Below are 13,733 nucleotides of genomic sequence, written 5' to 3' on the forward strand. Positions count from 1 at the left end.
TCCTGGTTGCTTAATGTTGGAATGTCCTAGAGCTCTTCCCTGAGCCATTTCCTCTGTCTACAGTCATACCCAGATGATAGCATCTAATCCCAGGGCTTTAAATATTATTTACATACTGATAATTTTCAAACATATGTTTCCAGCCCAGGCTGCCCTCTTGAACTAACTTTTGTAACTAATTTCACGCTCAACACTTCCACTAGATGTAGCAGAGACATCTCAAGCTTAGCATGTCAAAAACAGACCTCTGAATTTCCCTACCCATGTACCTATTTACCTTCTGCTTCTCCCACAGTCTTATTTTTCTCAGTCATTGGCAACACCATCTACCCAATTGCTCAAGCCAAAAATCTCATCCTTGATTCTTCTCTTTCCCTCTTACTCTCATCTAATTAATTAGCAAGTCCTATGTGCTCTACCTTCAAAATATATCTACATTCTGACCCTTTCTCACCTCCTCCGTTGCCACCATGCTATTGCACACCCTCCTCCTATCTTCCTGGATTTTCCAATGAGAACATCTCAGCAGATTTGCTTTCGGTGATGGGGAGAGCAGTATACCTTCATCATTTTGCCTCAGGCTTATCGCATTTCTCACCCAGTACAGCTATGGGTTCTACTTACATCACAGATATTGATCCTGTCACCTTCCAACATGACTTCCTGCTGATGAGCAGGAAGTAGCAGACCATCGATATGCCTTGGTGAGATACATATATGTCAGAGAGTTGGAGGTGAACTCCACGGAAATTGAGAGCCCTGCCATCTCAATAAAGTGTCTAGGATCCCGTGCCTTACTTTTACTTCCTACCTTAAGAAAGCAGCACAACTCTTCGTGGATCTTTTTTGGTTTTCAAGGTAACATATACCACGTTCGAGTTTGCTTCTCTGATTCATTTGCCAAGTAACCCCAGAGCTGCCAGTGTTAAGTGGGGCCCAGCCGCTGGTCCAGACTGTAGTGTAAGCAGCTGTGTCACTTGCTCCTTATGATCTAGCAGATTCAGGCGCTGAGAGTGTTTGTGGCCTACAGGGCTAGGGCTATCTGGATGCTTGCCGACACCTGTGGCATGCCTCAGTAGGAAAATTATAGCTTGCACCTCCAGGGTTTTTGAGAAAAGACAGGATGCATTTGCAGAAAAGTGCTCTGATTTTGAGAAACAGCTCTTGGATTTCTACTGGGCAAAGGCTACCGTTTTGGCTAGAGGCTCCAAGTCTTGCAAAGAACGAGATTTGGAGATCAGTGACGAGTTCTGGGGAAGAGGTATTTGGATGGACTTCTCAGAATAAGACAAAGGACAAGATGTTTGTGTTTCATGTGACTGATCACCAAAGGGCACTCAGTGCAAAGGAGGTTTTCAGTAATTGGCTGGATGAGATGCTCTCCTCTAGGGATGTCAGTCAGCTTCTTTCTCCGGCCCCCTACTGCTCACTGGGTTCATAGACAAAGTGCCCAGGTAGCAAGGATGGGGGCTGTGCATGGACTCAACAACATGAACCTCCTCTTAGCAAGATTAATCTGGCTACTTCACAGGGGAGAATAAGGCTGAGCCCCCACTGAGGTGCCATGCTCCAGGGGGTCCAGCAGTAACCTGGAGGCAAGTCAGTCACACTGGACTCTTCCCCATGGAGGAGGCAGCAGTTTGTCCTCCCCGGATTAGGCACCTATTCTGAATATGAACGTGCCTTCCTTGCATGCATGCTTCTTCAGCAACATTGTGTGTAAACTGACTGAATGCCTTATTTTCCATCATTGTATCCCATATAAGACTGCTTCACATTATTTCGCTATAACTAAATTTATTTATTAAACAAATAGACATACATAAATAAGGTAAAGAGCACCAAATTTCCTTCTGTTAGCATACACTCCATCATCTAGAAATAGATGTCCTGAGAGAATGAGGGGGTGGCCTATTGGAGATGTTTGTTCCCTCATTAGCTAAGAGACGACACTTCACAAGGTCGGAGTGCAGTCTTACGAGATGTGATATATGCTCGTAATCAGTGACCAGTACTTGGTCCTGTTTCTTCTATAGCTGGAAGCAAAGGATGGAAGTGGGAGTAATATTTCTTAGACTCACACATCACCAACAAGAAAAAAATGTTGCTTCCTTTCCACAACTTTGGGTTCTACCAGGTTAGAGATCTTGGTAGTCAAAGAATGAATGCTGTCACCTGAAGGACAACAATGACTCATGAGCTAGAAATTCAGATTGCTCCTGGGCTATTTGGGGCTCCTAATGCCACTGGACAAAAAAAAAGGGCATCGCTATATTGGCTCAGGTGATCCATCCTGTTCATCAAGGAGAAACAAGAGTTGCTGGTTCCTAGTGGAATTAGGGAGGAGTATTTCTGGGACCCGGGAGATCCCTTCAAGTGCCTTCTAATACTGGCATGTCCAATGGCAAGAATTAATAGAAGACTAAAGCATCTTCTACCTGCAAGGCCAGGAAGTGCTCACGCCCTGCAGCAGTTGGAGGAGGTTTGGATCATAGCACCAGATATAGAATCTTGATGAGTTGAGGATGAAGGGAAGATGGAATGGATAGCAGAGTGAGAAAGTTATAAATACAGCTACTACCTTGTGACCCACTGCAGCATCCAGGCCCGTAGTAGCTACCCATATTTTCTTCCTTACTCAGTTGTGAATACATTTATATGTAAACCAATATTTACCCTCTCCTTTTCTCCTGCTATTTTAGATAGGGCAAATTGGTACCAATTTGCCTTATCATTCTGGTGCATAGGTTACAAAGATGAATTGGGATTGACTCAAGGGAAATATCAGCCAGAGGCGTATAGAGACTGCTGAGAATTGGCAGGAGTGGGTGGAGGAGAAGACAGAGAAGAAGCACGCTTTCACCCGTGTGAGGGAGAGTTGCCTTGTGTTAGGTAGGCTGTGTTGTGCTACTACTGTCATTTGGAAGTTTAAGTGTGGGAAGAAGGGTATGTGTGGATGAGAATAGCCAGAAGGTCAGATGGAGGAGGATGCTGTGGATTGTTTTGCTCAACACTCATTTTAACGCCTTTATGCTAGATGGACTTGCCTTTGTGTACTGTGGAGGTTAGAAAGATAAAAACGGCCTTTGCACCTGGTGTGTTGGATGTAGCGTAGGCTCTGTCTAGTAGACCTACCTGCAAGCGTCTTGGAAGGAAGATGTGAGCAAGGTGAGGCAGCCTCCACGCATATGGAGACCAGCCCTTCCTGCAGGCACAGCACTGGAGGCATATGGAGGCGGTCCTAGTGTCTTCTCCAAGGCATCGTTGCGCCCTAGGTGCTGAGTGCTGGGGAGCAGAAGCAGTGGGATTTCCACCAGAGCAGCCTGGGGGTTTTGTTTCTAAATCTGGCTGCTGACGTTCCTGGCTCTGTAGCACTGAGCCTTTCCCGTGGTTTGAGTAGATACTCTGTGAGCTGCCTGTTGCGTCTGCTGAGCCCTTTCCGCTTAAACAACCAAGAGGACTTTCTGTGGCCTGAAACCAAGAGCCCGTTTGACACAATAGGCATTCCAGACCGTTTGGATGGATGGGTGAATGAATACGCGATGGAAAATTGGGGGGCAGCTTCCCTCCCAACTAAATGGCCCCAAACTGCAGTCATTTTAGTTTGTGTTTCTTCTTCTTTTCTATTTCTTCCTTTCGTATTAGTTTCTCACCTTCCTTCTCTGCCTTCACTCTTCTGCCTCTGAGAGTGCCAACCACCCTCATTTGCAGTGGCTAAACTGCTAAGAGCTAAAAGCTGTGCCCTAAACTGAAGCGAATTCTAAGGAAAGGAAGATTGGGCCATGAGCGAAGGCCTTTCCCACAGAACAAAGCGCATGCGTTTCAATGCATTGGTTCCTGACCACTGTGTTAGCCATTCGGGTGCCTTTTTGGCTCTTTGTCAATATGCGCTGATGTTTCTAGAGGTTCAGTTACCCCAGACCCTGACACCTTCCTGAATGGAGCACAGTGGGATTCCGTGTTTTCGAATCGGACGGATTTTTCCATGCCTGTCTGTTTCGCCTATTTAAGTGATAAAGTTGCCGCCTAAAAAGGAATTTTAAATGGTGAAAATAATGGGTTCAGCCTAATTTGTATTGTATTAATTAAGTTAACTCTATTATTGATAGGCACTTGATGTGCACTGATCATTATCCTTAGATAATCTTCTTTCCCACCATTACTGACCTTTGAGGGGCCCATCGGCTTCTTGCCTTTCTCCACCCGCTTGTGGGAGAAGTCTTTGTGGGAGCTCCCACACAGGGGCATGGCTGAGAGGGTCGCAAGCATGAAGGAGGAGCGTGCTCTGGCACCACTGGTTCAAGGAACCGCGGGCTCCTTACTCATCTTCCACCATGCCCTGCTCTTTGCACTTCTGGATTTCCACATACGACGACCCTTGAATGGAACTGATGAAAGGGGAAATCAGCTTGGTGATGAACTTCCCTGAGCACACAATTGGCACAGGAAGGATGGAGCCGGGAAGTGTCCGTCACGGAGGCCCACGTGGAACCCTTCCTAGAGCTTATTTTGTGTTGCTGGAGTTACCGCTGTGTAACAGCAAGTATCCAGGCACCTCTAAACGTTCCTGTTCTTGCATATACCAAAAAGCCATGGCCATCGCCAAGGTCAGTGATACTAAATAAATGTAATGGAAGCTTTAACTTCAGGGAGGACTCGGGGGGCAGGATGGGGAAGGGGGTCAGGAAATCTCCACAGTAACAGTTTTTAGTAGCAGGAGACTGATGAGAGTCGTTGCCGGAAAAAATGGTGCGAATTGAAAAAGTCATATAAGGAAATGTTGGGTAAATGGAAGCTGAATTGTGGCAGCTTTGAACTTGGAGGAGGGACACAATGGCCTCGTACAGATGTGGGGTCTGAGGGGTCCTGTCTGTCCTTAACCTGCTGGCCCTCTGTTAAAGCCCCCAGACGGTAGGGCATCTCAGAGAAGATTATTCCTGGAGAACAGCTCACTCCACCACGTGCCAGGTGGGCTTGGGGAGTAGACCGAAGCTTGTAGGCCACTCTGGTGCATGGTGTGATGTCATGCGTGCAAAGGACTCGGAGCAAAACTTGTGGACAAAACCCTGGAACGGGTGGATTTTAGACGTGCTGGTTGGTGGTCTGGCTGGGCTGCTTGTTCATTTTGATGCAATTCACTACCGAGTGGCTTGCAGTGAACTGAGCTGTCAGCTGTACAAGCCCAGGAGAGAGGCGGCTGAAGCAAGGGTTTAAAATGACTGCAACCTTAGCGAGTGTAGCAATGTCCCCAGTGGAGAAGCTCCTGCAGCGCGGGGTGGAAGGTCGGTTGACCACACCCTTATCAGCCTCTGTTATGTAACTAATTGGAAACCAACTATGTAATGTGGTATATGTACTATTATAACTATCTTCCATTTTGCATCTTAAATGAGACCAGGACTTGGTTTATTCCATTAGTCAAATATTCCTTTGTCCTTTAGATATTTGTGCACTTGTCTCTCTCAAAGAGGAAGTTTCTGGAGGCACGCACTGTGTCTGGCACGTTGTCATGCACACGTGGTGTCTCCTCCAGTGTCTCAGAGGCAGCAGGAGCTGGTCGGTGATTTGGGGCGTGAGTGAAAGACTTTTACTTCACCCATGGATGACGTAACGCCCCTCTGGCTTTTCCCCCCTCTAGTTGTGCATGTCCGACAAACTGTGGGAGCAGATAGTTCAGTCCGCCTGTGACAACATCACCCCTGACATGCGGGCCCTGGCCGAGGACATGGGCTGGAGACAGATGTTCTTCACCAACAAGCTGCAACTCCAGCGGCGGCTCCGCAAGAGGAAGCAGAGACAAGAGAGCCAGAGGGACGGTCCACTTTAGGAACACGCTCTCCTCCCTGCAGGGAAGTAGGGGCCGGGCTGGGTTTCTCTTCTGTGTCCAAATCCCTCCTGTTTCCTCTGATTAGGAACGAAGAGGTTTTGCTGATCCAAGGTGCCATCTGGAAAGCACAGGGTACTTGCACACTAACGCAGTGCGCTGCCTGAACCACAGTCCCAAAGTCGTGAGGATCAAATCATGGCCCCAGCACAAGGGCTGCAGGACAGGAAGCCCGCAGTCCCCATCTTCCCCTCCCCTGACACCCACAGGAAGAGAGGCTTCTGCTGTATGGAAACAAACAATAAACCATTATTAGCAGGTTTTTATTACATATCTGTTTTATCCAGGCATTGGAAGGGATAGCTGGGTTTTTGAATTTTTTCCTGGTGTTGTGTTATCTGAGTCCATCCATGGAACAGGTGGCTGCTGGTCCCCACAGGGGACTGTGAGGGACAAGGCCCTCCCGGTGAGGGCAGCTGCCTTCCCAACTCTGTCCCGCTAAGTTTGTAGTCAGGGCCCCATCCTGTGGGCCCAGGATGCTAGGTTCCGTCCCCCGCAGATAGACACCCTCTGACCTGGCCCGGGGGTGTGGCGAGAGGGAAGTCCAGGCATCTTGTTCGCAGACCTCGTCCAGAGTCCAACTTCCCAGGACTTCACATTGTCAAATAAACCCATGAACATTTCTCAGACGGATGCTGCTTCCCCAAAGGCATGTGGACAGCTACCACTTTTATTACAAGGGTTTTAACGAACACAGGCTATGGGTAACAGTGAAAACTCGAGTACCGTCTGTGCTCTGCAACCTGGCAGAGGGGTGAAAACAGTACCCTTTTGGGGAAGGAAATTCCACCTCCCCAAGATGGGTTATTGACAAATTGTTTGCTTCCTGCACTCTCAGGATGAGTAAGTTTCCCCAGACATGAACTCACAGCAACAAATCATCTGATGACTCCTTTCAGGCTGCAGTGCAAACGAGTTTTCAACCTCCCGTTGCCTTATTAACCTTATCATTTCTTCTTCTCTGCAACCTCCACTTCGCTATCTAGAAAAAATAATACGTACCTCCCTCCCCCTCCCCATGCCAGAGAAATTTCCTGTGATGCAGCAGGACCTCCCGAAGGGTGCGGAAGAGGTGGACTCTGGCTGTTTTCTCCACCTAAGTCCTTCTGGAATGGCTCCATAGCCATGTCTTAGTGACAGATTTTTTTTTTTAATTTTACTAAACCTGTGTTAATATCAAATCAGATTTTAACCCCCATGCACACACCATTAACCCTCAGTTGTAGATTTCCAGAGACATCCGGGGAGCCTGTCATGTTGTATCTCGATTTAGTCTAAGCACAGGGCAAAGATTTACCTGGGGAGAGCCCCAGGCCGCCTGCTCTGCCCAGGAGAGAGCCTGCCAGGGCAGTGCAGGGTGACTGGCAGGCAGGCAGGGAACACGTGTGTCTGCACCACCATGCTTCTCCCTGAAGTTCCAGACTTCACTCCTGGCCAGGTTTTCAGTGACAGAACATAGGGAAATGCCACGCCTGCACAACAATTGTGTGTATGCACAATTTGGTCTGTTGAAGTAACTGTGTAAATATAAAATTACAACTCATTTGCAACATCGATGTGAAATGTCGATAGCTTAAAAATGTCCCGTGCCGTGTTTTATCAACTAACCGAGACTCTGTATGGGCATGCCTAATAATCCAGGTTCAGCATCAATCAGTAAGAACACAAATGTAGCCATTTGAAAATTGTTACTATCTCTATAAAATATTCTTAAAATAGATGCTGAAGGCAAATAATTAAAAATGAGTTATTAACATGTTGACTGTGTTAAATAATAGTTAAAATAACATGGGTTACTAGATTATTTCCGTAATTATTTGCCCTAATAATCTGGGTGCCTTATTACTTGGTTGTAATTATTTTTGCCAAACTAGGAACCGTATCATCAGCCTAAAATCTTGCATGGCACCAGCGTCTTTGGCAGTGGAAACATTTTACCCATCTCTGCCTGGCCTCATTTCCTGTGTTAGATCCCACATGACGATCCCATCGGATGGGAGTAGGCAGGATGGTCTTGAGTCTGCCTCTATCGACAGCTTTCATACTCATAGATAAGTCTCCTTTGTCAATGACATACCATTTCAGAGTGAAATGCTGCAGCATTTTATCGTCTTGCTTTTTCTCATCTTTTCAGTCAAAAATGTTTCTACTCTGTTATCATTTACCATTGTAGTTGGAAAAATAGAACACTGTTATTTTCTGATGGTTTATATGTTTTGTGTTACAGAACCATTTATTAACAACAGCAAATGTGACTATTTAATTTATGAACTGAAAAAATAAATAGATTTTACTGTATGTCAGCTTCTATTGCTGCTTTTTTCCTGAACAGGTTGGCATAGGATGTGCATTAAACCTTGGTTATATGGAATCCAGAATGTTTTATTTTACTGAGATTATGATGGGGGACGGGGGGATGCAGGGGTTGGGACAATGCACTAGTCACCACTTATTGTTTTCCGAGCTGCTTGTGTCCAAGATGGTCATCAGCCCTCACTGCTTACCCCAAACGGACTTGCAAGATGCTGAAGAATAATATAAAACAACCTCATTAACAAACAGAAAACTTCAGTGCAGCATAGTTTTTTGCTCTGAGCTTTAGTGTAATGACTTTTATCTTCAGTTTGTATTAAGATGGTAGACTGTGAGAGAGTATCCAGGCTTTTCAACTCTGAATGGTTGGTTTCAACTTGAAATGAATGTCTTTGGATGTTAAAACGTTAAGTAGAGAAGGTACCACCACACTAAAGAAAATGTGCACTCACAATTAAAAGCATAACGTTATGTACTAGGTCATTTTACAAAGTAAAATTAATATCTTAGTTTTAACTACTTATTGTTTTTCTTTTTGTTTTTCTTTTTTTGGTGAGGAAGATTGTCCCTGAACTAACATCTGTGCCAATATTCCTCTGTTTTGTGTGTGGGATGCCGGCACAGCATGGCTTGATGAGTGGTGTGCGCCCGGGATCCAAACCTGTGAACCCTGGGCTGCCAAACCTGAGCGCATAGACTTAACCACTATGCCACTCAGCCAGTCCCTATTGTTTTTTTTTTTTTTTTTTGGAAGATTAGCCCTGAGCTAACTACTGCCAATCCTCCTCTTTTCGCTGAGGAAGACTGGCCCTGAACTAACATCCATGCCCATCTTCCTCTACTTTATATGTGGGACGCCTACCAAAGCATGGCTTTTGCCAAGTGGTGCCATGTCCACACCTGGGATCCGAACCGGCGAACCCTGGGCTGCTGAGAAGTGGAACATGCGCACTTAACCGCTGCACTACCCAGCTGGTCCCCACTATTTATTGTTTTGAAATGAGATCTTCCACGCATGGGGACAGCATGAGTTTGCCCTTGCAACGTGGAACCCTCAGGGTTGGGAGCTATAGAGGACTTCCTGATTCTCATGTTCCCTCAAACATAGATCTCCATTCAGAAAAGTTATTTTCAATTGGGAAATCTGTTCTACCCATCCAGAAAGCCTTAGAACCATAGATCCATGGTCACAGACTGAGTTGGAATAACCTTAGAAATAACAATAATAAGAGCAGCTTCCATTTACTGAGTGTCTACTGCATACTAAGAAATAAACAGGTAGTAACGAGTTTAATTTTTATAGCAACTCTTGAAAGTAAGTGATGCTATTTCTGTCTTATAGATCAGGGATCTAGAAACTATGGCACAGGTCTCATCTGACGAGCTTCCTGTTTCTGTATATAAAGTTTTATTGAACCACAGTTTATATATTTTCTATGGCCACTTTCATACAATGACAGAGTTAGATAGTCATGATACAGACTGTATGGCCTGCAAAGCCTCAATTATTCTCAGAGAATAAGTTCATTTTCCTGAGGTTTCGTAATTAATAAGTGGTTTCATAACTAATAAAACCAAGAGTCAAGTCTGTACTTCCTGAGTCTGTGTTCTTAAACACAAATGTCACACCACTTCTCCTCTCAGAGCCGACACCACGTTTGACCAGTGGAACTTGCAAAGGTGGTAGGGTTTGCCCAAAGTCACATTTGACATGATAAGGGAGAAGACTTTGAGCGTAATGTCAGAGACCATTCTAATCTAGTTGTCCAGAGAATATCCCAAGCTCTTGATGAACTAAATTATTGCTAATTTTTTTAATGATCAAGTATCTTAAGTTCATTTAAGTAATAAGTAAGGAGTAAATTCTTCTTCCAGACCCTCACACACTCTTAGGGAAAACTATGGAAAGGACTGAGTAAAGGAGTTGAATAAGGCACTCTGGTACTTTCCCAAACTCCATCCTCCCTTCTTCCTGCCTCTTTCCACCACTTGGGAACCAGTCCCTCCCAGAGAACTCTTACCTCTTTCTACTTCACCTAACAACAGAAGAGGCTCCCCAGTGCCAGTCTGAGACCGGCAACCCAGCCCCCACTGCTTCGCATTATTGGCAGTCCACGCAAGCTCACCTGTAGCACCTTCAATGCATTGTCAGTGATCTCTGCTCTCTGCCGTGACTCAGTTTCCCTTTCCGAGATGTCAAATGCTGCTGCTTCTCAGTCTCTGCAATTCAACAGCAGCATTCTCTCCCCACCTCACTGATCTCTGAACATCCTGATTCTGGAGACCTCCAGTCCACGTAAGCCACACTCCATCCATTATTATATTTAAGGATAGATCACTAGCTTTAAAAAGGAACATTAAAAATCTTGCTTTCTTTAAAAAGAGAGATTAGAAATCTTGCTTTTTTAGCCCACAGCTGCACTATGAAGCCCAAAGATGCTGAAAAAGACAAAATTGAAATCGACCAAAAAAAAAAAGTGTCAACATGAACCAAAATATGACTCAAAAGGTATCTTTTCCTTGGCTTTATGATGTTAAAATTTTACCTTTCTGGTACCTCTTAAGGTATGGCATCATTTTGAGAATAATCATTCGGAGTTCAAAGAAAAAGGAGCTGAATATTTTAACCGTAGATGTGATGAGTTCATTAAAAGCCAAAAAATTACTCATTACAGCTTTTCCAACCAGATGCAAAAGCCACTGAAGTGCCCTGCAGGGTGAGTGACCATACTGTACTGGAGAAAGGACAGAAGCCGGTACAGCTGGCAGTGCTGAATGTCTCCTGGATGGAGAGTCAGCAGAAGAAAGCACAGCAGCGCCACTTCCTAATGATACAGTAGCTTGTCAGATTAAAGATTTAGCTGCAAATGTGAAGGCTGAGCTAATACCTTTTCTGCAGAATTGTACTTTTGTCTTACAAATGGACAAGTCAATAGATGTGGCTGCACTTGCTGTTCTGCTTGTACTCATCGAGTATCACACCAGCTAGTCAAAGATCTTCTACGTGAAAGCTTGGAAGCAAACACAAGCTGTGCTCAAACATTCAAAATACTGAATAACTTTATTGACCCTCATGGGTGTTCATGTTTGCTCTTATGGTACAAAAGCAATGGTGGGGAAAGCAAGTCAAAGCAATGACGCCAAAATGTACCGGAAGTCATTGTATTTTTCCCCACTATGTGCTGTTGTCAAGTAAGGGCCAGATTCACTTGATAGCCTTGATGAAACAGTAAAAATGATCACCTTTTATTGAGTCTTTACCCTTGAGTCCACATCTTTTTAATATTTTGTGTGACGAAATGAGAAGTATGCACAAAGTACCTCGCTGCAAACTGAAGTCCGATGGTTGTCTGGAGGAGAAGCACGTGTGTAGCTGAGTTGCAAACTGAAGTACTGCTTTTTTCGTGAAATGCTGTGTCTATGTTTGGCAGACACATTGTTGAAAATGAGGCTGTCACTTCAAGGAAAATGACTGCAGTGTTTGTTGCCAGTGATAATATTTAAGCTTCCAAGAGGAAATTAGAATTTGGGGAAATTTATATCAAGCTCTGTGAGCTTGTCTGTCCACTTCTCAATTGAGATTTAATTCACATACCATAAAATTCACGCTGTTAAAGTATATAATTCAGTGGTTTTTATATATTTACAAATTTGTGCAACCATCACCATTATCTAGTTCCAGAATATTTTTGTCGCTCCAAAAAGATGCCCCCTGCCCATTAGCAGTCACTCCTCATTCCCCTCTCCTCCGGGGCTCTGGCAACCACTAACACTTTCTATCTCTACAGATTTGCCTGTTCTGAACATTTCATATAAATGGAATCACACAATAACCATGTGATTTTTAAAAAATATTGTATGAAATATCAAAACAAAAATATCCACAATTATCTGAAAAGACTATTAAAATACTCCCCTCCTTTCCCACTACATATAGGTATGAGGCTGAATTTTCTTCATATATGTCAATTAAAACCACGTATCACAACAGATTGAATGCAGAAGCAAATACGAGAATTCAGCTCTTTTCTATTACGCCAGATATTAAAAAATCTGTCAAATATAAAACAATGCCACTATTCTTACTAAAATTTTTTTGGAAAATATGGTTACTTTTCATAAAAATGTGTTATATTAACTCAGTAGGCTCATTATTGTTATTTTAAAATGAATACATAAGTATTTAAAAAATTTCTCAGTTTTGCTAATATGGTAAATATCAATAAGGATATAGCCCACAAAAACACAAGATCTTGGGGTGTTCATAGGTTTTCAGGAGTATGAAGGGGACCTGAGAGCAAAGAGTTTGAGGACTATAAATCTAGCACGTGGAGTGTGTATCTTTCCTCTAAGTAGACACACCCAGAGATAGTTCTTCAACCATTTCATTGAACGTCTCTGTGTCTTTTATTCTATCACAGTTTCATTTAAACAGATTAGGAGTCAAATTTCCCTTAGCTTTGTTATCCCCTTGCCACTTTTAGAGCTCTGCGATAGCAGCATCCTTCTACATGCAGACTACTGGAGGGCGAGCACTTTGCATAGCCTACCTTGTTCTTATAGAAGCCCAGCTTACACCTGTTGACTGGAAAAGGACCATGGAAGCAGAAAGACTTAGTAGAATAAAAATATTATTATACACTGTGAGGACTCCATAGATAGTAATTGACCAGAATGTTGTTTAAAAGGAAACAATCAATGCAAGAGAGTCAGGACAAATATTTGAAATTGACTGGACTGTTTTACTCTTCAATATGTTGAGTGGGTTTCCAATTTTAGTGTGCATAAGAATCAACTGACAAGCACATCCAAAAGGCAGATTTATTGGCCCCATCCCCCAAGATTCTAATTCATTAGGTTTTAAGTAGCCCCAGGAAGGTGCATTTAAAATAATTTTGGACACAAGTTTTAAATGAAAAAAGCATTATATGCATAAGGAAAAAAGTCAGACCCACCCCATGCCCAGACTTCCCTCCCCAGAGCCAACCACTGTTAATGTTTTCTTGTTTCCTTCCAGAAATGTCTATACAGATAGAAGTCATACGAGTAAGCTTTTTTTTGTTGTTAACAAAAACATAATTGGGAGCACATTCAACATCTTTCATCTTGCTTTTTTCTTTTAGCCATATATCTTAAACAGTGTTTTCCAATTTTACGTATGGATCTGTCTTTTTAAAAAAGTTGTTGTGTAATACCATACTTTAACAGATCCCTATTGATGGGCATTTAAACTGTTTCCAGTCTTTTATATAACAAACAAATCAAATGATCTTTGTTTGTTTGTCTTTGTTCATATGTAGGAAAAAATTTTAGAAATGTGATTGCTGGATTAAAAGGTATGTGTGTTTTGAATTTAATAGCTGGACTTGGCATTTCAGTTGCCCTAGATGCTTCTCTCCAGGTGGTTCTCTGACCACACCTGGAGAAAAACTGTTCCAGGGGAAAGAACCAAACAGATAAGCATCGGTTGCATTTTAGAAGTTTTCCCCTTAAGGCCAAGAAAATAGAGATTTTATACAAAAACTCACCGACCATC

The 13,733-nt window shown here is 43.6% G+C and overlaps 1 protein-coding gene across 2 annotated transcripts in view; it reads left to right on the plus strand.

The window, feature by feature from the left end:
• Positions 1 to 8,182, plus strand: part of FBXO36 (F-box protein 36) — an 86,002-nt gene extending 77,820 nt beyond the window's left edge. For both annotated transcript variants that reach the window (XM_070270584.1, XM_070270585.1), the window contains one exon: positions 5,639 to 8,182. In XM_070270584.1, the coding sequence (XP_070126685.1) occupies positions 5,639 to 5,827 (189 nt within the window). In that variant the 3' untranslated portion in view covers positions 5,828 to 8,182. The remainder of the gene's footprint in view (positions 1 to 5,638) is intronic.
• Positions 8,183 to 13,733: the final 5,551 nt, after the last annotated feature.

This window comes from Equus caballus, chromosome 6, assembly GCF_041296265.1.
Source record: "Equus caballus isolate H_3958 breed thoroughbred chromosome 6, TB-T2T, whole genome shotgun sequence".
NCBI lineage: Eukaryota > Metazoa > Chordata > Mammalia > Perissodactyla > Equidae > Equus > Equus caballus.